At 37.5% G+C, this 27,214-nt stretch overlaps 1 protein-coding gene across 6 annotated transcripts in view; it reads right to left on the bottom strand.

Annotated features, from left to right (window-relative positions):
* The window catches only part of EXOC6B (exocyst complex component 6B), a 723,334-nt gene that overhangs the window by 321,387 nt on the left and 374,733 nt on the right, over positions 1-27,214 (bottom strand). For all 6 annotated transcript variants that reach the window (XM_045162201.1, XM_045162198.1, XM_045162202.1 and 3 more), the window contains 3 exons: positions 16,404-16,487; positions 13,478-13,524; positions 12,035-12,155 (listed from right to left, as the gene is read on the bottom strand). In XM_045162201.1, the coding sequence (XP_045018136.1) occupies positions 12,035-12,155; positions 13,478-13,524; positions 16,404-16,487 (252 nt within the window). The remainder of the gene's footprint in view (positions 1-12,034; positions 12,156-13,477; positions 13,525-16,403; positions 16,488-27,214) is intronic.

The raw sequence follows: 27,214 nt of genomic DNA, 5'->3' as shown, positions 1-27,214 counted from the left end.
AAGATAATCTGAACAGAAAGTACAGAGTTCCCATATATCCCTTCATACAGACATTCATGCACAGGTTCCCTTATTATAACATTTTCCCTTAGTGTGGTGACATTTGGTACAGATGGTGAACCAATACTGACACATTATCCACATTATTATTATTAACTAAATTCTATAGCTTACTTAGAGTTTCCTCTCTGTGTTATATAATCATGGGTTTTAACATGAGCATAATGATGCATTCCACCATTATAATATCATACAGAATAGTTTCACTGCCTGCCCTAGAAATTCCCTGTCTTCCACTTATTTATCCCTCAAGCCCTCTCCCAAATCCTAGCAACCCTTATCTTTTTATTGCCTCCTTAATTTTGCCCTGTCAAGAATATCATATAGTTGGAATCGTATGAATATGTAGCCCTCTCAGTTTGGGTACTTTCACTTAGCAATATGCACCTAGCTTCCTCCATGTCTTTTTGTGGGTTGACAGATTACTTCTTTTGTTTACCATTGAGTAATATTCAATTATAAGGATGTACTAGAGTTCATCCATTCACCTATTAAAGGACATCTTGGTTACTTCCAGGTTTTGGTTATTTTGAATACGCTGTTATAAACACTGGTGGGCAGATTTTTGTGTTAACATACATTTTCAACACATTTGGCAAATACCTATAGTGTATACCTGCTTGCTGCATCTTATATCTATGTTGCATTTTGTATGAACTTCCAAATTCTCTTCTAAGCTGGCTGTACCATTTTCCATTCCCATCAGCAAGGAGAGTACCTGTTGTCCACATTCTCTCCAGAATTTGGTGTTTTCAGCATTATAATCATTCTCCTGGGCATGTGGCAGTAGTTAACTGCTGTTTTAATTTGTAATTCCCTGATGACATATGACAATAGAGTTTTGCCAACAGAATGCACTGGTCATAGCAAACACCTTCTTCCAACACAATAAGAGAAGACTTTACACATGTATATCACCATATAGCCAACACTGAAATCAGATTGATTATATTCTTTGCAGCCAAAGATGGAGAAGCTCTATACAGTCAGTGAAAACAAGACCAGGGGTTGACTGTGGCTCAGATCATGAACTCCTTATTGACAAATTCAGACTTAAACTGAAAGTGGGGAAAACCACTAGACCATTCAGGTATGACCTAAATCAAATCCCTTATGATTACACAGTGGAAGTGAGAAATACATTTAAGGAACTAGATCTGGTAACAGAATGCCTGATGAACTATGGACAGAGGTCTGTGACATTGTACAGGAGACAGGGATCAAGACCATTCCCAAGAAAAAGAAATGCAAAAAAGCAGAATGGCTGTGTGAGCAGGCCTTATAAATTACTGTGAAAAGAAGAAAAGCGAAGAGCAAAGGAGAGAAGGAAAGATATACCCATTTGAATGCAGAGTTCCAAAGAACAGCAAGGAGAGATAAGAAAGCCTTCCTCAGTGATCAGTGCAAAGAAAATGGAGGAAAATAATAGAATGGGAAAGACTAGAGATCTCTTCAAGAAAATTAGAGATACCAAGGGAACATTTCATGCAAAGATGGGCTCAATAAAGGACAGAAATGGTATGGACCTAACGGAAGCAGAAGATATTAAGAAGAGGTGGCAAGAATACACAGAAGAACTGCACAAAAAAGATATTCACAACCCAGATAATCACAATGGTGTGATCACTGACCTAGAGATAGACATCCTGGAATGTGAAGTCAAGTGGGCCTTAGAAAGCATCACTACGAACAAAGCTAGTACAGGTGATGGAATTCCAGTTGAGCTATTTCAAATTCTAAAAGATGATGATGTCAAAGTGCTGCACTCAATATGCCAGCAAATTTTGAAAACTCAGCAGTGGCCACAGAACTGGAAAAGGTCAGTTTTCATTCCAATCCCAAAGAAAGGCAATGCCAAAGAATGCTCAAACTACTGCACAATTGCATTCATCTCACACACCAGTAAAGTAATGCTCAAAATTCTCCAAGCCAGGCTTCAGCGATACATGAACCATGAACTTCCAGATGTTCAAGCTGAATTTAGAAAAGGCAGAGGAACCAGATATCAAATTGCCAACATTCGCTGATCATCGAAAAAGCAAGAGAGTTCCAGAAAAACATCTATTTCTGCTTTATTGACTATGCCAAAGCCTTGGACTGTGTGGATCACAATAAACTGTGGAAAATTCTGAAGGAGATGGGAATACCAGGCCAGCTGACCTGCCTCCTGAGAAATCTGTATGCACATCAGGAAGCAACAGTTAGAACTGGACATGGAACAACAGATGGGTTCCAAATCAGGAAAGGAGTACGTCAAGGCTGTATATTGTCACCCTGCTTATTTAACTTCTATGCAGAGTACATCATGAGAAACGCTGGGCTGGAGGAAGCACAAGCTGGAATCAAGATTGCTAGGAGCAATATCAATAACCTCAGATATGCAGATGACACCACCCTTATGGCAGAAAGTGAAGAAGAACTAAAGAGCCTCTTGAGGAAAGTGAAAGAGGAGAGTGAAAAAGTTGGCTTAAAGCTCAACATTCAGAAAATGAAGATCATGGGATCCGGTCCCATCACTTCATGGCAAACAGATGGGGAAACAGTGGAAACAGTGTCAGCCTTTATTTTTGAGGGCTCCAAAATCACTGCAGATGGTGACTGCAGCCATGAAATTAAAAGATGCATACTCCTTAGAAGGAAAGTTATGACCAACCAAAACAGCATATTAAAAAGCAAAGACATTACTTTGCCAACAAAGATCCATCTAGTCAAGGCTATGGTTTTTCCAGTAGTCATGTATGGATGTGAGAGTTGGACTATAAAGGAAGCTGAGCACAGAAGAATTGATGCTTTTGAACTGTGTTGTTGCAGAAGACTCTTGAGAGTCCCTTGGACTGCAAGGAGGTCCAACCTGTCCATCCTAAAGGAGACCAGTCCTGGGTGTTCATTGGAAGGACTGATGTTGAAGCTGAAACTCCAATACTTTGGCCACCTGATGCGAAGAGCTGACTCATTTGAAAAAACCCTGATGCTGGGAAAGATGGAGGGCAGGAGGAGAAGGGGACAACAGAGAATGAGATGGTTGGATGGCATCACCAACTCGATGGACATGAGTTTGGGTAAACTCCAGGAGTTGGTGATGGACAGGGAGGCCTGGTGTGCCGTGGTTCACGGGGTCACAAAGAGTCGGACACAACTGAGCGACTGAACTGAACTGAACTGATGACATATGTTGTTAAGCATCTTTTTACATGCTTTCTTGATCTTTGAGTATTTTCTGTGGTGAACTTTTGTCCACTTTTTAATTGGGTTGTTTTCTTACTGCTGAGTGTTAAGAGTTCTGTATATGTTTTCAGTACCAGGCCTTTATCAGGTATGTGTTTTGCAAAGATTTTCTCCTGATCTGTGGCTTGTCAGTTCATTCTCTTAATTTCATTGTTTTGTAACCATCTAAATATTTAGCCTTACTCAATATTTTTTCAACATTATGTAAATGGATAAAAATCTGTATGTATAATTTTCTGACCTGCTTTTTTAATTCAACATTATACTTGTGAAATTCATCTATGCTACTGTATATGGCTGCAGGGTGGGCATTTTCATGCTGTATAATATTTCATGCTATGAGTTTAACTCAGATTGTTCATTTTATTACCAATGGACATTTTGTTGTCCAGATGCTCAGTGGTGTCCGACTCTTGGCAACCGCATGGACTGCAGCACACCAGGTTTCCCTGTCCTTCACCATCTCCCAGAGCTCACCTGAACTCATGTCCATTGAGTCGCTGATGCCATCCAACCATGGACATTTAAGTCATTTCTAATTTTGAAAACTGAACAATGCTGGAATGAATATTCTTGCATGTGTACTATGGTGCATTAGGGCAAGTTTTTCAAGGGAATATAGTTAGTAAAAGAATTTGTGGTTAATGTGGATGGTTGATTAGAAGATAATGCTATTTTTTTCAAAGGGTTTTATCAATTTAAACTTATTCCCTTAGTAGTATATAAGAGTTCTGAATGATTCATATCTTTATCAACATTTGTATTACTAATTTTTACATGCTATTTCATTTTGTTTTTATCTGTCTTTCACCGATGCACTGAAGTTGAGCACATGTTTCTCAGCCAAGTGAATTTCTTCCTTAATGAAATAACTGTAAATCTTTTGCTTGTTATTTCTACTGAGATGTTTGTCTCTATTGTGATGATGTATAGTGAAAATTTTTATATATTTTATGTTAGTTCTTTGCTGATATTCTGTTGAAGATATCATTTCTCATCATATCTTATTTTATCTACTATCTTTAATTTTTTTGGTTTTTTTCTTAGTTTTAATGTAGCTTAATGTATGAATCTTTATGGTTAGTGTCTCTTTTGTATTTTAGTTAGGAATTTCTTCCATATCCTAAACCACAAAGATATTATCTTACACTATCTTGTAGAGAATTTATGGTCTTACATTTCACATTTTGGTATTTTATCAACCTGAAACTTTTTTTGGTATAATTATTTCCCCCATGCTGCTGCTGCTGCTAAGTCACTTCAGTCGTGTCCGACTCTGTGCGACCCCATAGATGGCAGCCCACTAGGCTCCTCTGTCCCTGGGATTCTCCAGGCAAGAATACTGGAGTGGGTTGCCATTTCCTTCTCCAGTTCCCCCATACTGATAATCAATTGTTCTAGTACTATTCATTTAAAAGTCTGTTCTCTACCCACTGACCAGAAACAGTCTTTGATAAATATCAAATATTTTTTTGAGGACTATATTCTGTTCTATCTATCCAATGACAGTACCAGAGTGTCTGGTATTGATTTAGTAAGATTTTTAAATTGAGTCTTCATATTTGGTAGAGAAAAACCACCTGCCTTCAGTCTTAAGGAGTCTCTTAGCTATTCTTTGCTTGTGTACTGGCTTAAAAATATTATGAATCTAATTGCAAAGGTACTCATCTTTCCAAAAATAAGATTATGGAGATTTTAATTAGCATTGAATTAAATTTATAGATAAATTTTAAGACAGTAGATATCTACAAAAACTCTTCCAATCACTGAACATGCTATTACTCTCAGTTTTATTTAGGTCTTCTTTAATTCCTTTCCATCTCTCAAAAATATTTTTGAATTTTCTCCATTTAGGTCTTGACATATTATGTTAGGTATATTTCTACTACTTTTAATGTATGTTATTGTATCCATTTTTATCTTTTAAAATTTTTAATTTTTCAAATTTTATTCCTGGATATAAAGAGACAATTAATTTTGCAACAGAGAATATGCTAACCTCTTCCATTTATTGTAATAATTTTTCTGTAAATTTCTTTGGATTTTCAATATACTAAAATATATCATCAGCAAAAATGACAATTTTGCTTTTTCCTTTCAAAGGTTTATTTTTTATTTATATTTCTATCTTTACTAAATACAACTATATTTATGAATAAGCCTGTATATTTATGGGCTTATGAGTTATGCTATCCTTCTCTGGCTTCATTATCAAGATTACTCACACGTCATATAACTCATAAGATGAGTTAGTGAGTATCTTCCTTTTCTGTTCTCCAAGAATTTATATAAGATAACAATTGAAGATAAAACTCCCCAAACCTGAAGATCTCTTTGAGGGAAGAACTGTGACTGCTTATCACTTACTTCAGATACATTCTTAACCTGAAAGGAATAGTTTTCTCCAGCTTAATGTGGGGAGGGCACCATACTAGACTCTTCATCTCAGGTAGGCCCAAGAGACTATAAAATCTGAGTACAAATTGGACTAACAAGCAACCTCAAGGGAAAGGCAGCTTACGTATTTCAGCGTATCACTCTGAACTTCTGGACTCTCAATTTCCCCTGGATTTGGCCTGATTAATTCCTTAATAACCTTACTAAGCACTCTGAGACTTAATGTCTTATATGATGCATATTACATATTACAGTACTTTTAGTTGTTTCAAGCTGAACAGTTGCTATGAATAATCTAGCCTCCTATATTCCTAAAATGAGAAATGATTGTTATTTCATAAATTTTTCTCCTAGTCCATGAATTACTTGTTTTTGCTAAAGAATAGCTATTCATTTTAATTATTAATGTCTTCTATATCATGTAAATGTTGTTGTTCACTCGCTCAGTCTTTTTTTTTTTTTTTTTTTCACTCGCTCAGTCTTGTCCAACTCTTTGTGAGCCCATGGACTGCAGCACTTCAAGCTTCCCTGTCCTTCACTATCTCCCAAAGTTTGCTCAAACTCATGTCCATTTAGGCGATGATGGATACAACCATCTCATCCTCTATCACCCCCTTCTCCTCCTGCCCTCAGTCTTCCCCAGCATCAGGGTCTTTTCAAATGAGTCAGCTCTTCACATCAGGTGGCCCAAACATTGGTGCTTCAGCATCAGTCCTTCCAAAGAACAGTCAAGGTTGATTTCCTTTAGGATTGACTGGTTTGATCTCCTTGCTGTCCAAGGGACTTTCAAGAGTTATCTCCAGAACCACATTTCAAAAGCAACAATTCTTTGGTGCTCAGCCTTCTTTATGGTCCAACTCTCACATCCCTGTGTGACTACCGGAAAAACCATAGCGCTTACTATATGGACCTTTGTCAGCAAAGTAATGTCTCTGCTTTTTAATACAGGTTTGTCACGGAGCAGGCAATGGCACCCCACTCCAGTACTCATGCCTGGAAAATCTCCATGGATGGAGGAGCCTGGTAGGCTGCAGTCCATGGGGTCACTAAGAGTCAGACACGACTGACCGACTTCACTTTCACGCATTGGAGAAGGAAATGGCAACCAACTCCAGTGTTCTTGCCTGGAGAATTCCAGGGACAGGGGAGCCAGGTGGGCTGCGCCCTATGGGGTCGCACATAGTTGGACACAACTGAAGCGACTTAGTAGCAGCAGCAGCAGCTAGGTTTGTCATAGCTTTTCTTCCAAGGAACAAGCACCTTTTAATTTCATGGCTACAGTCACCAACCGCAGTGATTTTGGAGCCCAAGAAAATGAAATCTGCCACTGTTTCCTTCGTTTCCCCATCATTTGCCATGAAGTGATGGGACCGGATGCCCTGATCTTAGTTTTTTGAATGTTGAATTTTAAGCCAGCTTTTGCACTCTTTTCTTTCACCTTCATCAGGATGCTCTTTAGTTCCTCTTCACTTTCTATCACTGGAGTGGTATCATCTGGATATATGAGATTCCTGCTACTTCTCCAAGCAGTCTTGATTCCAGCTTGTGATTCATCCAGCTCAGCATTTTGCAGGATGTATTCTGCATATAAGGCAGATCTCTAAATTATTTCCACCAAGATTTCTCCCAGCCTCATTCCTGCTCATGACATTTGTTTACTGAATTTAGAGTGTTCCTAGATTCCATTGTACTTTGCCTGGAAAATCCCATGGATGGAGGAGCCTGGTAGGCTGCAGTCCATGGGGTCGCTAAGAGTCGGACACGACTGAGCGACTTCACTTTCACGCATTGGAGAAGGAAATGGCAACCCACCCCAGTGTTCTTGCCTGGAGAATCCCAGGGACGGGGGAGCCTGGTGGCTGCCGTCTGTGGGATCACACAGAGTCAGACACGACTGAAGTGACTTAGCAGTAGATTCCATTTGGAACATTTCCTGCTTTAACAAAACCCTCTGCTGCTGCTGCTGCTGCTGCTGCTAAGTTGCTTCAGTCGTGTCCAATTCTGTACGACCACAGAGACGGCAGCCCACCAGGCTTCCCTGTCCCTGGGATTCTCCAGGCAAGAACAGTGGAGTGGGTTGCCATTTCCTTCTCCAATGCGTGAAAGTGAAAAGTGAAAGTGAAGTCGCTCGGTCATGTCCGACTCCTAGCTACCCCACAGACTGCAGCCTACTAGGCTCCTCCATCCATGGGATTTGCCAGGCAAGGGTACTGGAGTGGGTTGCCACAAAACCCTCTACTTCATACTTAATCCAATATTTTCTTTCCTCAGGCTGAGTCATTATTCTGATTCCATCTGATTTTCTAAGTTCAGAGAAATTTTTCAAATTTTCTAGCCTATAGAGGTACACTTTGAACTGTTTTTCCTTTTAGTTTTTCTTACATTTTATTTCAATGTCAATTTGGTTAGGGGAGCTGAATGACACATATTCTCAGTATACCCTCTGATTCAAAAACGGGTGTGTGAGAGGGTGAATATGGCTGTGGGTGTGTATCAAACTACTATCACAGTACACACTCTTGTCTGCCTATCACATAATAAGAAAAGATGTCTAATGTTTAACAGCTATAAAACATGAGGATTTTTGCCTATAGATTACATTGTTCCATAATTTAAACTATAAAAAAGTATTTTTCCAGTATTATCAGATGATCTGCCTATCATTTTACTAGCAGTCAGGCTAGCAATTATATTAACAGATCTTCTAATATGAAACCATTTCTTATATGAACTCTGTATTAGCATATTATTATTTTAAAACAAGAATACTGTATATTATTTCAGTTCAAAAGAATATACAGTAGATCCACATATGAAAATTAAATTAAATTAATTTTTTCCATAGATATACACTTTAATTAGCACACTTGCAATGTGTCCTATTCTTAATGATAATAAATATGATTGTATGATGAAGAAAACAGTGTATTTTCTTGCTGAGAAAATGTATTAGGTACTGCTAAATTTGAAATCTATGTGAAATGGATTGTATAAGATTTTTCTTGAAATCAGCATTGAGAATAATATACCTTTCAAAATGTTTCTAATTTATACAAAGATTGATAATTCAATTAGAAAATATGAAGAGTTTTAATTAGTGACAGAAAGTTGGAAGAATATAGAATTCTTATAAAAAAATAACCACTCAGATAAAATGTTTCCTTTTGAGATTTGTTTTGATGTTTGGGTTGTCTATCTGTCTTTCTTGCTGAAAATATAATACAATAAATAGTATCATAGAATGGAACTGGTATATGTGGCATCAACTATACTATCTCATAATGGATAAATATGGTTCAGTGGGTAAATGAATGTAATGCTGAGTTATATTTTAATGGTTATGTTGAAATACAATTCCAATACCATGCAATTCACCCATTTAAAGTATATAATTCAATGTTTTTTTTACATTTTTAAAAATATCTTTGCAGATAGGTACAAATATAACCATAATCAATTTTAGAACATTTTCATCACCTCAAAGAGAAACCCTGTGCCCCTTAAGCTGCTGCTGCTGCTGCTAAGTCGCTTCAGTCGTGTCCGACCCTGTGCGACCCCATAGACGGCAGCCCACCAGGCTCCCCTGTCCCTGAGATTCTCCAGGCAAGAATACTGGAGTGGGTTGCCATTTCCTTCTCCAATGCATGAAAGTGAAAAGTGAAAGTGAAGTCGCTCAGTCGTGTCCAACTCCTAGCGACCGCATGGACTGCAGCCTACCAGGCTCCTCCATCCATGGGATTTTCCAGACAAGAGTACTATCACCTCATTATTCCTCATACCCACTTTCAGCCCTAAGAGACAACTAATTTCTTTATGCCTCTGTAGACTGATGCTGAACTATTTTTTTAAAAGTAGTTGTGTCATTTTCCCTTCAGTTCAAAAGAATATACAGTGGATCCACAGATGAAAATTAAATTAATTTTTTCCATAGATATACACTTTAATCAGCACACTTGCAATGTGTCCTATTCTTAATGATAATAAATATGATTGTATGATGAAGAAAACAGCGTATTTTCTTGCTGAGAAAATTTACTTATATTTTCTTGGGCTCCAAAATCACTGCAGATAGTGACTGCAGCCATGAAGTTAAAGGACACTTGCTCCTTGGAAGAAAAGCTATGACAAACCCACATAGTGTATTAAAAAGCAGAAACATTACTTTGCCAATAAAGGTCTGTCTACTCAAAGCTAAGGTTTTTCCAGTAGTCTTGTATGGATGTGAGAGTTGGACCATAAAGAAGCCTGAGTGCTAAAGAATTGATGCTTTTGAACTGTGGTGTTGGAGAAGACTCTTGAGAGTCCCTTGGACTGCAAGGAGATCAAACCAGTCAATCCTAAAGGAAATCAATCCTGAACATTCATTGGAATGACTGATCCTGAAGCTAAAGCTCCAATACCTTGGCCACCTGATGTGAAGAGCTGACTCATTATAAAAGACCCTGATGCTGGGAAAGACTGAAGGCAGGAGGAGAAAGGGATGATGGAGGATGAGATGGTTGAATGGCTTCACTGACTTAATGGACATGAGTTTGAGCAAGCTCCGGGAGTTGGTGATGGACGGGGAAGCCTGGTGTGCTGCAGTCCATGGGGTCACAAGAGTCAGAAATGACTCAGTGACTGACCCACAACAACAGAGCCTACTACTTTAATTGCACAAAAGCATCTAAAGTAATCATATCCAAAAGTAACTTATGACTTTCCCACTCCAAACCATCAATACCAACACTATCATCCAAGGAAGAAAACCGTAAACTAGGCCCTGATACCTCTTTTAACCTTATCTCTTATATTTAGTCCATCACAAAGTATTATAAATCTTACTTCCTAAATATCTCTCAAACTCATCCACCTCTTTCCATATCTACCATCACTTTTGTCCAGCAATCATCATCTCTTATCTGGAATACTAGACCAGCCTACCAATAACTCTTCTCCCCACATCCATTCTCATCCCTCATCCATTATTTAGCTAGAATAATCTTTTAAAAATAGAAATCTGATCTTCTCACTCCAATTTACTCTACTCCTGTCCCGAACACACATATTCCACTTAACTCACTGCTTAAAGGGTCAAACAGGCCCTAAATAATGTGAAATCTTCCTATTTTTTTAATTCTTACTTCTTACCATACCTTCTTAGGGTTCTATGTCTTATGTTCTAACCACTTGGAGCATTGTTCATGCTTTAAAGTGGCTACACTCCCTTCAATTCTAGATTTTAGACATGATATTTACTCTGGAACACCTGATAATGAATAGATAGAGACTTGTAGGGTTATGAATGACTTTTAAGCTTCTGGTTAACAAAATAATATGCATACTAGAACCATTTCTTGAAATTTTTAAAATACCAAATTATCTTTTATTATTAACTTCTCACTATTGTTCCTGAAACACTTTCACACATAATAATGCCACAAAGTCCTCGCACTACTGTTCCTTATACCTAGTATGATCTTTTAATTGATTTTTGCACAAATACTGACTCCTTGATATTTATATCTCAGAATGCTATGTCTTATCAAAATCAGACACCTTGTTGTCCTAATATATCACTCTCTTTTAATTGCATTGCATTATCACTGTCTGATATTGATTAGTTTATTGGGAATCTCCCCAATCATAATACAGCTCTCTGAGAACAAAGTCCTTAGTCTTATTCATTCTTGTATTGCTATCATCAACATGTAATCCTTGTTCAAGAAATATTGAATGAATGAACAAATGAATAATTCAGAGCCAGGATTCCCCACCTGTAATAAAGTAGATTACCATTTAAAATTGATGCTATCATAAAACAGATCAATAGCACATGGACACTGAAAATCGGGCAACTTATTGAAATGTTATGGAGTAAGAATAAACCTGTGAACTCCAAACCAGTATTAATAGGCATTACAAAGGCACAGTGGTGTAGTGGCTAAGAACACAGGGTCTGCAGCCATACTGTCAAGGTTCGAATCCAAGCTCTACCACTTATTGGTTGATATTGGGCTAGTTACTTAACCTCCCTGAGGTTGTTCTGCAGTCTACATGACAAATATAAAAACAGTATCTGCCTTAGAAAGATGAAGTGAAGATGAAATATATATGCACTACACAGTAACAATACAATAACAGTGCCTGAGACATAGAGGACAATCAGTAAATGTTAGCTGTGGTTTTCTTAATGCAAAGAACATCCACAAAAGAGGGCTTAGCATTAGAGAACATGCAGTTTGAAGTGGTTACTTCCATACATCTTTCATGAGTAAATGGTATTCATAGGATGAATTTAAAGCTGTAGAAGACTGAATACTATAGAGAAAATTAGCTTGAAGTAAAAATTTCTCTTGGGTGTCTTACATACCGAGTGAGTACGGAGTGCTGCGATGGTTTTTGAAAGTGCCATTTCCCACAGTTCATCAATGTAGGCTCTATTTACTAAGCCCTGTGTTGTATGTAAAATGTGATCTTCAACCACAAAAAAGCTAAGATTGAGGAAAAAAAGAAAGCACAGCTGTCAGAAAATAGTTTGATTACTATTTTCAGCATGTCACAAACATTAAGAGCTGCCATTAAATTTAAAGGCAATACTAGTGTTTTTCTTAAAGAAAGTTATTTGGTATAACAAACAAAATCAGATTTATTAGACTTGGAATTATACCTTTGATCATGATATCATTTTAATCACTTCAATAAACTGGAATTACATTTGTAAACTGGAATTACATTTGCATTAAATGTTAACCATGCTATCCTGGAATTTAAAAGGGAAGAAAAAAATGTTTATAGATAAAGGAGACTAGTTTCACTACAGTAAAAATACCAGGCCATTAAAACATTTTACAAAAAACAACAAAAGTTAAAACACCCATTATTTTAAGAATCCAACACACAAAATATTAAAACAATTCCCTTTATACAAAACTTGTTCATCCAAGTGTTGAAAAGATATAGCACAAAGGTAAAAAAATACACACATATTTTTTTAACATTCTGCTGTGGTGTCCTAATTTTTATGCATCTGAAATTATCTTTAGTTATCTTACCTAAATATTCATACTAATTAAAACAATTCTTTAGAAAATTGCTCATGATAACACTTTAATAAAGTTATCAATTACATTATAACAATCTGAATTTGAAAAAGAAAGAAATTTCATGGAACAATTCAACTTACTTCCTTTTTTTCACTACAAAATCACTATTTTACAATAAGAATAAGCTGCCTATATTTGGGAAGCTTATTGGGGAACTGGAATTCCAAACTAGTATGTATTCTCAAGATGAGAGTGGCAAACGACACAGTCCATGGAATAAGTTTGGCACATTGCTTATTTTTATAAATGCTGTGTTATTGGAACACACCAATTGTGTCTCATGTACATATCGTCTATAGCTGTTTTTGTACTGCGACAAAGCTGAATAGCTGCAACAGAAACTGTTTGGTCTGTTGAACCTAAAACACATTACCATTTGGCTCTTTTAGAAAAAAAGTGCCAACGTTTGTTGATTGTTTGGTTCTCTCTTAACAATAATGGAAAAGCAAAATATCACATATAATAAGGTTATAATTCAACATTATTCTTCCTTTCTCCATAAAAAGTATTCTCCAACAATATAATGTTGAAACAAATAGATGTTCCTTTAAAATTATCAGATATTCAAAACCAAATCTTGTTTTAAGAATTTAAATAAAGAAAAGAAAAATAAATTCCCAAAGAACACTTTCTATACTTTTCCAAGTCTCAGGAAAAGTGTACAAACTATTGAAAGTGTATAAATTTAAGACACACACATAAATACCCACCCGACAATTTGATTAAAATACTTCCTGTAGCCGTCTAAAGTTTCATGCTACAAAAAAGCAAAGAAGAAAGAAGTTATTGTTTTTGTTTTGATAAAGACACAAATCAGCTAATTCATTTCTTAAGGCTCAATTCCCAAGACGATAAAGTAAATACAATAAGAGTACCTACGAATCTATGCCCCAACCACTAATGCTGAAAAAGCCGAAGTTGAACAGTTCTATGAAGACCTACAAGACCTTCTAGAACTAACAAAGTGTCCAAAAAAAGATATCCTTTTCATCATAGGGGATTGAAATGCAAAAGTAGGACATCAAGAAATACCTGAAATAATAGGCAAGTTTGGCCTTGGAGTACAAAATGAAGTGAGGCAAACACCGACAGAGAACACACTTATCATAGCAAACACCCTGTTACAACAACAGAAGAGAAAGAGACAACTCTACACATGGACATCACCAGATGGTCAGTACCAAAATCAGATTGATTACATTCTCTGCAGCTGAAGGTGGGAAAGCTCTATATAGTCAGCAAAAACAAGATAGAGAACTGACTGTGGCTCAGATCATGAACTCCTTATTGTAAAATTCAGACTTAAATTGAAGTAAGTAGGGAAAACCACTAGGCCATTCAAGGATGACCTAAATCAAATCCCTTATGATTATACAGTAGAAGTGACAAATAGATTCAAGGGATTAGATCTGACAGACAGAATGCCTGAAGAACCAAGGACAGAGGTTCCTAACATTGTACAGGAGGCAGTTATCAAAATCATCCCCAAGAAAAAAAAAATGCAAAAGGCAAAATGGTTGTCTGAGGAGGCCTTACAAATAGTTGAAAAAAGAAGAGAAGCAAACGTAAAAAGAAGAAAGGAAAAAACATACATACCCAGCTGAATGCAGAGTTCCAAAGAATATCAAGGAGAGATAAGAACTCCTTCTAAAGTGAACAATGCAAAGAAACAGGGAAAAACAACAGAATGGGAAAGACCAGAGATCTCTTCAAGAAAATTACCAAAGGAACATTTCATGCAAAGATGGGCACAATAAAGGACAGAAATGGTATGGACCTAACAAAAGCAGAAGATATTAAGAAGAGGTGTCAAGAATACACAGAAAAACTATACAAAAAAGGTCTTAATGACCCAGATAACCACGATGGCGTGATCACTCACCTAGAACCAGACATCCTGGAATGGGAAGTCAAGTGCAACTAAGAAAGCGTCACTATGAACACAGCTAGTGGAGGTGATAGAATTTCAGCTGAGCTATTTTAAATCCTAAAAGATGATGTAGTTAAAGTGCTGCACTCAGTATATCAGCAAATTTAGAAAACTCAGCAGTAGTCATAGGACTGGAAATGTCAGTTTTCATTTGAATTCCAAAGAAGGGCAATGTCAAAGAATGTTCAAACTGCCCCCCAATTGCATTTATTTTATATGGTAGCAAGGTAATGCTCAAAATCCTTCAAGTGAGGCTTCAACAGTACATGAACTAAGAACTTTCAGATGTCCAAGCAGGATTTAGAAAAGGCAGAGGAACCAGAGATCAAACTGCCAACATCAGATGGATCACAGAAAAATCAAGCTAATTGCAGAAACACATCTACTTCTGCTTCACTGGCTATGCTAAAATCTTTGACTGTGTGGATCAGAACAAACTGTAGAAAATTCTTCAAGAGATGGGAATACCAGATCACTTTACCTGCCTCCTGAGAAACCTGTATGTAGGTCAAGAAGCAACAGTTAGAACTGGACATGGAACAATGGGCTGGTTCCAAATTGAGAAAGGGGTACATCAAGGCTGTATATTGTCACCCTGTTTATATAACTTATATGCAGAGTACATCATGTGAAACACTGGACTGGATGAAGCTCAAGCTGGAATCAAGATTGTCGAGAGAAATAACAATAACCTCAGATGTGCAGATGACACCACCCTAATGCCAGAAAGTGAAGAGGAACTAAAGAGCCTCTTGATGAAGGTAAAGAGGAGAGTGAAAAAGCTGGCTTAAAACTCAACATTCAGAAAACAAAGATCATGGCATCCAGTCCCATCACTTCATGGCAAATAGATGGGGAAACAGTGACAGACTATATTTTCTTGGGCTCCAAAATCACTGCAGATGGGGGCTGCAGCCATGAAATTAAAAGACACTTGCTCCTTGTAAAAAAAGCTATGACAAACCTAGACAGTGTATTCAAAAGCAGAGACATCATTTTGCTGACAAAAGTCCATATACTCAAAGCTGTGGTTCTTCCAATAGTCATGTACCAATGTGAGTGGTGGACCATAAAGAAGGCTGAGCGTGAAACAATTGATGCCTTTGAACTGTGATGCTGGAGAAGGCTCTTGAGATTCCCTTGGACAGTAAAGCAATCAAACCAGGCAATCCTAAAGGAAATCAATCCTGAATAGTCACTGGATGGACGATGCTGAAGCTGAAGCTCCAATACATTGGCCACCTGACACAAAGCACTCACTCACTGGAAAAGACGCTAATGCTGGGAAAGATTGAGGGCAGGAAGTGAAGGGGTTGACAGAGGACAAGATGGTAGGATGGCATCACCAACTCAATGGACATGAGCTTGAGCAAACTTCAGGAGATAGTGAAGCCCAGGGAAGCCTGGTGTGCTACAGTCCATGGGGTTGCCAAGAGTCGGACATGACTGGGTGACTCAACAACAACCTATCTTTATAGGATTACAGTGAGGATGAAATGAGACAATACATATCTAGTACTTAGAAGAATGCCTGAAACATAGCAATCAAGAAATGTAGTTGCTACTTTCTTAGTGCAAGTCACAGCCACCAAAAGTGGTCCCCGAATGACAATTTGGGGGGGGGGGGTGGGAATCACAAGTGGAAAATAATTAAAAGATATAGAAGAAAAATGAAAAAGGGAGAAAAATAAAAGTGGTTATCCTACCATGTTAGACGGAGGCTGGAGCACCAAACGAGCCTGTTTTCGCCTTTGTTTTCGGTAGTAGTTCTCAAATGTTTCCCGGGCCCCCTGCAAAACAAATGAAAGGAAATAGGTTGACACAATTGGGCCAACCACTCTAGTATTTCATGGGAAAAGAGAAGCTCCCAGGTCAGAAGCTAAGGCAGTCCCACATTTCTCACAATCTGTCATTTTAACAATAATAACCATTGAAAAAACAAAAAAAATTATTAGAACTTACTGAACCTAACTTACAAATCCCAACAGAAATGGACACAAGATTATTCAGAGGAAACTGTCAGAACTCAACCTCCAAAAACACCAAAGTTGGTTTTTGAACTAATTATCACAAATTTACAAGAAAAAAACAAACCAACATTCTTGTAGGTTATAATAACAGTTGAGAAAATGATCCTTAAAAAAAAAAAAATCACAGACCATCCCAGAAGAAAATTCCAGAATAAAATCTAGCCTCAAATCAATCATGAGCAAGAGGCCAAAAGAAGACAAGAAAAAGGCAGAAATTGAGAATAATGTCAGTCTTCTCAGAGTATTATCTAGCACAGGATTAACACCAAAAAGGAAGAAACAAAGCCCTGTAACTTTTCATTCAGGGTTTTGGGGCTTAAACTGAAAGGTACTCTAGAAAACAAGAGCTGATTTATATGCTCTATAACTGGGGTTGAATAGTGTCCTCTCGAAATTAATGTCCTTCCCCGGACCTCACAGCATGACCATTTAGAAATAGTCTTTACAGGTGTAATTCGTTAAATTAAGATGCAGCCATACTATAACAGGGTGATCCTTAATCTAGCATAACTGGTGTTTTCATAAGAAGAGGAGAATGCTATATGAGGACAGCACAGGGAGAATTCAACATGGAGCCACAAACAGAGATAGGATTGATACATCTCAACACCAAGGACTCCTGGCCACCACAGAGGCTGCGGAGAGGCAAGGATTCTACCCAGAATCTCAGAGGAAGGACAGCCTTCTAACATCCTAATTTTGGATTTCTACTCTCCAAAACAGTGACAGAAGAAATTTCTCTTATTTTAAGCCACTGAGTTGTGGTACTTGATTATAACAACCCTAGAAACTGATATGAACTCAAAACTTTTAAAACATGATGCTCCCCTTTTATTAAACTCCACTCACAACCCAAGACTTTTCTAAAGAAACTAAAGTAGAAAGGGAGAGACAGCATTGTACAGCGGTTAACAGTATTGAATTTAGAACCAGATGAATTTATTCCAATCATGGCCTACTAATGCTGCTAAGTCGCTTCAGTTGTGTCCAACTCTGTGCGACCCCATAGACGGCAGCCCACCAGGCTCTGCTGTCCTTGGGATTTTCCAGGCAAGAACACTGGAGTGGGTTGCCATTTCCTTCTCCAATGCATGAAAGTGAAAAGTGAAAGTGAAGTCGCTCAGTCGTGTCCGACTATTTGCGACCCCATGGACTGCAGCCTACCAGGCTCCTCCGTCCATGGGATATTCCAGGTAAGAGTACTGGAGTAGGGTGCCATTGCCTTCTCCAATCATGGCCTAGCCCTTACTAACTGTGTAACTCATGTGCTCCATCAGTCAGTTGTGTTTGACTCTTTCCAACCACATGGACTGTAGCTTGCCAGGCTTCTCTGTCATGGGATTATCCCAGCAAGAATACAGGAGTGGGTTGCCATTTCCTCCTACAGTATAACTCATATGACTAGCTATATAATTTCCCTGTCATTAATTTACCTTCCACTGTTTAACTCTTTACCAATGGCAACCCACTCCAGTACTCTTGCCTAGAAGATCCCACGGACAGAGAAGCCTGGTAGGCTGCAGTCCATGGGGTCGCCAGAGTCGGACACGACTGAGCGACTTCACTTTCACTTTTCACTTTCATACATTGGAGAAGGAAATGGCAACCCACTCCAGTGTTCTTGCCTGGAGAATCCCAGGAATGGCGGAGCCTGGTGGGCTGCCGTCTATGGGGTCGCACAGAGTCAGACACGACTGAAGCGACTTAGCAGCAGCAGCAGTAGACATGCTATGGCTTACTTATTTGTAGAGATGCCAACCTCCTATGTTTGTTATAAAGATTATGAAGCATTATAAAGCTTTTAGAATACTGTCTAGATAAATAATAACCACTATGTAAATACTTATTTAAAACATAATATGAAATCAGTGATGAAAGTGAAAGCCCCACCCATGTGAAGATAAAGTTTACTGTGAAAGTGTTGAACATTTCAGTCATGTCTGACTCTTTGAGACTCTATGGACCATTGCCCGCCAGGCTCCTCTGTCCAGGCAAGAATATTGAAGTGGGTAGCCATTCTCTTCTCCAGGGGATCCTCCCAACCCAGGGATTGAACACGGGTCCCCTGCACAGAAGGAAGATTTTCCATGTACTATCTACCTTCAGTTTTTTTTACCTTCCCAAAAGTCTGAAGAATCTTATTCAACATGACTTCTTTGTTATCCTTAAACTAGAAAAGCTATTTAAGGTACTAAATCATGCACACTTGATAGTGTAGCTCAGTGGTTGGCAAATGCTTTCTGTAATGAGTAGAATAGTAAATAGTCTTTGTTGAGCCATGCAGTCTTTGATGCAACTACTCAACACTGCTGCTGTTGTGTAAGAGCAGTCAGAAACAATATATAAATGAGTATGACTCTGTTCCAATAAAACCTTGTTTGTAGAAACTGAAATTAGAATTTTAAACCATTTTCACCTGTCATAAAATATTAGTCCTCGATGGATAAAAAATGATTTTTTACCCATTATTTGAAAATGTAAAAGTTCACAAGGTCATACAAAAACAGGCAATATGATGGACTTAACACAAGAGTCATGGTTTGACAACTCTTGGTATAGCTTAAAATCAAATATTTTAACACACTAAGGTTTTGACAACTGTATACATCTGAATTTTTCTGTCTAAAAAATGAAAACAAACCTTAAGACAGCTATTTCAAGACTTTCTTAGTCCATAAGCTAGTGAGGTAGCAAATAATTATATTTAAGAAATAAGAAGTGGAAATTACCTGTTGGTTTGTTAAAGTTCTTCCCTACTTGTCACCACTTTCCAGCATCGTGGTATTATTAAAGGTCAATTACCTTTTGTACACAGTGAAGGACATTTTATTTTAAGGTTAACAGCCCTAAAAGGCCCTTTATTATGTGAGTGTGACATTACACTTTCAACATACTTTTGAGCCAAGATACACTTAGTTGAGAATTTAGGGAAAGCCTTGTTAATTAGGACACAGCATACTAACCAGGACTAACCGAGACTTCCCAGGTGGCCTAGTGGTAAAAATCCACCTTCAATGCAGGAGCTGTAGGAGACATGGGTTCGATCCCTAGGTCAGGAAGATCCCCTGGAGGAGGAAATGGCAACCCACTCCACTATTCTTATCTGGAGAATCCCACGGGCAGAGGAGCCTGGAAGGCTACAGTCCATAAGATAGCAAAGAGGCGGACACGACTAAAGTGACTTAGCAGTAGCATACTAATTTAATTATTTGTCATAAATGATAGAAAATAAACAAGATGAAATTCTATATAAAAACCAAATCATGAACTTCTACTTAATTCTAACCTATATACATTTTGTTTTTTAATAAAATTAAAACATAAGAAAAGACCAATTTATCTAATAGGTCTGGCTTCTCCATTTACAAAATTGAGTTAGATTTTCCCTAGTGAATGTTCAAGAAATTCACCTCTGATTTTTCTATTTCTTTTGCCAATTTTGTCAACTCAATGCTTATAGGAAGAAATTGAGACATAGATGTCTGCCCAATACAGCTGAGTAATTGAGGAAGTGCCTGCCTATTCACAAATAGGTCAATAGACAATGCTCTATAGAGTCCTGCCACCTCGGCCTCAAGCTCCTTTAACCACTCAAATGAAAAAAAACAAAACACAAACCAAAAAAAGTCACCTGAACAGCTAATAAAGGTATAAACAAAAAGATACAAAACAACAGGAAGGCAAGGCAAAAGTTGTTTTCATTTTCATTTTATGTCTTTAGAATGACAGTGCTCCAAAGACTATACGATAATTAATTAATACATACACTGGCACAGAAAAATCAGTTACAAAGTATATAAAGTGCTTACCATGTGAAAGACACTAAGAATCTCCTCAGTGAATTTATAGTCTACTGTGGAAGACTAGAAATTAAATAAGCAATTATATTAAAATAAACAATAAAATCCTATGGATTGGAGTGGAATGTATAACCGAGTGCATGTGTGTGTGTGTGTGTGTATGCATGCACATGAATGGGGGAGGGATAAATGTTAGAGAAAGATTCTCATGAAAAAAATAACATCTATACTCATAATTGAAGAATGACTCAGAAGAATAAGCCAGGTAAACAGAAAGGGGGGAAAAATGTTCCTTGTAGAGACAGAGAGATTCAATGAAAAAAGATATCACACACTCCATGAACTGAAAGTTCTTCACAATTGGAACTTCAGTGTGTAAGGGAGAGGTATGATAGAAGACAAGGCCAGGGGACTTTGTGAATCATGATAAGATATTTGGACTTCAACTCTAGTTTTAGACACCTGGAAGCTGTAATGTAGTAAGCACTATAAAGGAAGGGGAAATTAGCTACAAAACTCTGACATATACTTAAATAGGCACAAGCCAATTGGATATATGTGGTAAAGGATATGAAGGAAAGAAAACTAACATGAGATTTCTAACCTAGGTAACTAGTTTGGCTGGTGGTGTCATTTAATAAGAGAGGAATCAGGAGGAAATGCAGTCAGTTATTATTCATGGATTCCTAATTTGCAAATTTGTCTGCCTGCTAAAATTTATGGGTAGTCTCAAAATCAAAACACATGGCACTTTCATAGTCATACACAGACATACAGAGAGTGGTAAAAATTTTGAGTTGCCTGATATACGTGTTCCTATATATTTATATATCCAGATCTGAAGAAAACAGAAACAATCATTCAAAAAGATATATGCATCCCATTGTTCACAGCAGCACTATCTGCAACTGCCAACATATGGAAGCAACCTAAATGTCAGTACTTTGGCCACCTCATGCAAAGAGTTGACTCACTGGAAAAGACTCTGATGCTGGGAGGGATTGGGGGCAGGAGGAGAAGGGGACGACAGAGGATGAGATGGCTGGATGGCATCATTGACTCAATGGACGTGAGTCTCAGTGAACTCCGGGAATTGGTGATGGACAGGGAGGCCTGGCGTGCTGCGATTCATGGGGTCTCAAAGAGTCGGACACGACTGAGCGACTGATCTGATCTGATAAATGTCCATCAACAGATGAGTGGATAAAGAAGATATGGCAAATATATACAATTGGATATCACTCAGTCATAAAAAAGAATGAAATTCTGCCATTTGCAACAACGTGAATGGACCTAGAGAGTATTATGGTTAGTGAAGTAAGTTAGACAAAGGAAGATAAATACTGCATGTTATTACTTACATGCGAAATATAAAAAAAATAAAACAATTGAATATTACAAAACACAAGAAGACTAGCAGATATTGAGAATGAACAAATTGTTACCAATAGATAAAGGGAAGGAAGGAGGGACAAGACATGTGTGGGGATTAAGTGATACAAATCACTACACACATATAAAATAACCATGCTATGAGGATATACTGTACAGCACAGGGAACATAGGCAATATTTTACAGCAATTTTAAATGCACTATAATCTATAAAAATGTTTAATCACTATGTTATATATTATATACATGAAACTAATATGTTGATAATATTATAAATCAACCTTTAATTTTTAAAAACCTCATGCATAATCCCCATCTCCTAGAGACAGCTACTGCTTACTACTGCGTGTGTGTGTGCTTAGTTGCTCAGCTGTGTCTGACTCTGCGACCCCATGGACTGCAGCCCACCAGGCTCCTCTGTCCATGGAATTCTCCTGGCAAGAACACTGAAGTGGGTAGCCATTCCCTTCTCAAGGGGAACTTCCAGACCCCAGGATTGAACCCAGGTCTCCCGCATTACAGGCAGATTCTTTACCATCTGAGGTACCAGGGAAGCTATTCTAAACAGATATTTTAATGCTTGGGGCTGGTGCACTGGGACGACCCAGAGGGATGGAATGGGGAGGGAGGAGGGAGGAGGGTTCAGGATGGGGAACACATGTAAACCTGTGGCGGATTCATTTTGATATTTGGCAAATCTAATACAGTTATGTAAAGTTTAAAAATAAAATAAAATTTAAAAAAAAAAAAAAAAAAAAAAAAAAAAAAAACAGATATTTTACCTACACACATATGTGCATGTAACACATTTATAAATAGGATCATGTATCATAGTATACATATTCTTTTCACTGACTTTTCCAGGCAAAAATCTTTTCCAGAACATCATAATCCAGTATGATCCACTTTTACTGCACAACACTGTTCCAACTGCCTTTCTTCAAACACATGCTACAGACTGCCATACAAATGCCGGAACAAACATGAGTTATGAATAAATGTTTAAAAATAAAAACACAAGTGATGATTTTGAATTTCCCACGTCTAGACTTGTCTGAATATAAACATTAAAAAAAAAAAAACCACAGTATTGCCACTCAGTGGGGGCAAATGAGTAAGGCCTTTTGTTTTCGTATATAAATAAAAGTGATAAAATTCATTGCTAACAAAGCTCAAAGTCAAATTATAGTTGCTATAGTAGGTCACACCAGGAATCAAATAAGTCAGGATCATGTGATCCTTGCTCTTAGTGGGAAAAGAGAAGGCCAGATGAATGACCTTTCCTGAATTTCTTTCCTTCATAAAAGGTAACAATGTATCCTATATGCAGAAACACCCTGAACATTTCATACAATTACTGATCCCCAGGTATCTAAATGTTAGTGGAAACATGGCCAGTTTCATAGGAAAAAAAGCTTATGCTGGGACAATACTTCCTCATAGGGGCAATATGTCTACATAACAGAAGGAGGAAAAGACCTTCTATTTTCTTTATTAAATATTTACTATGCCATGATTTGGTTAAACAGCTTTTCATCTAGTGCCTCTTCCATGGTAGAGACTGATATGAGGTTCACTGGAAAGTAGACAGAATCCTTCCCATCCATCACAACAAAACACAGTGAACCCTTGGACTGAGAAACAACTATGGACAAGCATGCAGAGAACAAGAGAGAGAAATGGAAGAAGGGAATCACATACAGGGTTCTTCCGGCTTTGCCTACAGGAAGCAATATTTCCATTTGGTCTTGGACAAAGCCTATAATTTCATTGCCCTGACTGCAGCTGGAGAACACCCTTTTAACTGTCCCAACATCCAAGTGAAGACAGGTTTATTCAGAGTGTTTAAAAAAAAAAAAAAACACCTGAAAGGGCTATTTTAATTTGCTTCCATGTGAAAAGGGGAGCACATATCACAGGGCACCGTAATGACATTCAGCGGGATATTACACTTCACCATATGGCTAATTTGAACAGCAGGCCCAAAGCAGGATTTTCTTTCATTAGAAGTGACTTAAAGATCAGACTACAGAAACACATGTAAAGAACAAACCCAAGATGTCCCCTATTTCTTAAATCTAGAAACATTCATTTGATCGTTTGATTCTCAGATGTGAAAGCCCATTCACAGTTCTCATGGCAAGATCATTCAAGAGTTGTGAAGGTAGTACTGTGTCACTGCTCCACTTACCTACATTATGGCTTTGAAAAATGTCTAAAATTCAAGAACCACACTGTTCACAACATAGATGTGGAAAGGATAATTGCTCTGGTAGATAATTAACCATGAAAAAAAACAAAAAACCATTACTTTCTAAATGCCCCGATTCTTGCTATTACTCACTTAGCCTACAGAGTAAACCTACATAAACTTCTGACCCTTTTTGAAGAGCAACAGTAATCTGATGTTCTAACAGAATCCTGTTTATTTTTAAGATGCCCCTTATAACTTATGTTTGTCTTGGCATTTCCTCTTTCTCCCATACACCAAGTCTGAGCCATAGAAAAGAACATCCCCTCCGGGAATGACAGAAGTCTACAGAATTTTAAAAAAGAAAGAAATCTAATGTCTAATGATTATGGATAGTTGGGTCTGTGCTTTTGAAGAAAGTAAACATTATGATTAACAATCTTGGGCTTTGTAATTAGCTTCCCCTCTTCCATGAGAGAGTGTTAATTTATTAAATATTTTAACAAAGAGTCTTTTATTATTAGATTCAGTTTGGCTGCCTCCTTTCATAGCATTACCAATTACAACCAATAAAGCTTTAATTGATGACTACTTTTTATAACCTTTGACCCAAGATGATAAACAGTTGTACCTTAGAAGCGAAAGGGTAAACCTCAAAGGGAACAGTGTCTTAATCATGCTTAGCAAACCAAACTGCTTAAAATTACAACCTACCTACCTGGATAGAACAGAAACCCAGACTTCCTCTATGATTAAGGTAATTGATCAGGAAAAGACTTGGATTTCACTTTTAAGGTAAGTGTCCCATTTTGTTATAAAAAACATAAGTTGAATAATCTGTATATAACTGTGCACAATTACATGCACAAATAATGTGCTAATTGTATACTATAATACAATTTAATCAATTTGTAGACAATTAGCAAGAGAATTCTTTTTTTTCCCATGTTCTTTTTCCAGTTTTACTGAGAAATAATTGACTTACATCTCTGTGCAAGTTTAAGACATCCAGTATGGTGATTTGATTATGATGGTTAGAAGCCTCTTGTAACTCACAACTGTCAATCTTTTCAACTGCTGAAGTGCTTCAAAATTTAAAACTTTAAAATTTCCCAATCTCTTAATCTTTTTTCATGTTGCCAAAATGAATAGGGCTTTGAACAATTACTAAAGAGCACACAGAAAAAGGTACCATCTAAAAATGTAAATAAAAATTATATCATCATGTCACAGCTGTTATACACAATCACTTCATGGACATGAAAGGCAATGAGATATTATTAATAGTTCTCACTATTAACAATAAGTAAATAGAAACTGCTGGCTTAACAGAAGGTGCAATACAAGATTTTATACAAGAAGACTAGGCATATAGCTTTCAAGTGACTTCTCAAGTATATTAGAGGAAGTCAACACCAGGAAAAGCAAAAAATCTGAGGCTCAGTCTAAGAAGTTTATAAACTGAATGAGTTATACACATTATTTTTATGATATATAAATGTATGTAATAGCTGTTTTATTAAAGACACATGGCTGCTCCCTGCCTTTCAAAATCAAACTTGCCAAGCCACCTCCCAAAACAGCCCTTTATATAGTTAAGTGACAACTGGAGGAATTTTGTATAAATAAATCTATGCCTTTTCTCCCCCATTAACAGAAACTGTACAGAAACAGACAAATTTAGAATATAAGAATAAAAAAAATCTGTCACACTGAACTTCAGATATTCAAAAAAACAGGCAGAATATCTAAAAACAAAAAAAGATAAATATATTCAGCTGATGTTTGCTTAAAAATATAAGAATATAGATTAAGAGAAAAAATGAAACTAAAAGTTAAATAAACTTTGCTTCAATACTAATTTTTAATTAAACTTTTTATTATGAGAGGCCTGTAGATTTACATGTAATTATAAAAAAAATTAATAGAGAGACATTCCATGTGCCTTTAAGCAGGTTTTCCAAAGGTGAGCATCTTAGAAAACTACAGTTCACTATCACAACTGGGCCACTGACAGAATCAGTCAAGGATGCACAATTCCAAAATTACAAGGATGTCACAAGTGTCCTTTTTATAGCCATACCCACTTCCCTCCATCCCTACCTTCTACCGAGCTTTTGGTCAGCACTAATGTTCTCTCCAGTCCAGCGTTTCTCAGCAGAGACATTACTTTGCCAACAAAGGTCCATCTAGTCAAGGCTATGGTTTTTCCTGTGGTCATGTATGGATGTGAGAGTTGGACTGTGAAGAAGGCTGAGTGCCGAAGAATTGATGCTTTTGAACTGTGGTGTTGGAGAAGACTCTTGAGAGCCCCTTGGACTGCAAGGAGATCCAACCAGTCCATTCTGAAGGAGACCAGCCCTGGGATTTCTTTGGAAGGAATGATGCTAAAGCTGAAACTCCAGTACTTTGGCCACCTCATGCGAAGAGTTGACTCATTGGAAAAGACTCTGATGCTGGGAGGGATTGGGGGCAGGAGGAGAAGGGGACGAAAGAGGATGAGATGGCTGGATGGCATCACCGACTCAACGGACGTGAGTCTGAGTGAACTCTGGGAGTTGGTGATGGACAGGGAGGCCTGGCGTGCTGAGATTCATGGGGTCGCAAAGAGTCAGACATGACTAAGCGACTGATCTGATCTGATGTGAATGTTCTCTCCATTCCTATAATTTTTGTCATTTAAGACTTATGTAAATGGAATTTTACAGTGTGCGGCCTTTTGAGATTGGCTTATTTCACTCAGCATAAATCTCTGAAGATTCATCTATGTTGCTGCAAATATCAGTAGTTCTTTCCTTTGTATTGCCGAGTAATATGTCATGATGCTATGGTATAAATGGACCATAGTTTAACTATTCATCTCCTTCAAGATTATAGGGTTGTTTCCCGTTTGGTGCTATTATGAACAAAGCTGCTATAAAGTACCTGAAGTAAAATACCTGAAATAAGCTTTCTTTTCTCTGGGATAAGTAAACATGAATGCAATTGCTGGGTTACATGATAGTTTCATGCTGAGTTTTTTAAACCGCCAAACTGTTTTCTAGGGTGACCTGCACCATATATGTGCCCATCAGCAATCGTAATGGTATTTCGTGTAGTCATT

Source organism: Bubalus bubalis, chromosome 12, assembly GCF_019923935.1.
Source record: "Bubalus bubalis isolate 160015118507 breed Murrah chromosome 12, NDDB_SH_1, whole genome shotgun sequence".
Classification (NCBI taxonomy): Eukaryota; Metazoa; Chordata; class Mammalia; order Artiodactyla; family Bovidae; genus Bubalus; species Bubalus bubalis.
The sequence above is the reverse complement of the archived record's forward strand: the minus strand, read 5'-3'. Positions and strand labels throughout refer to the sequence as shown.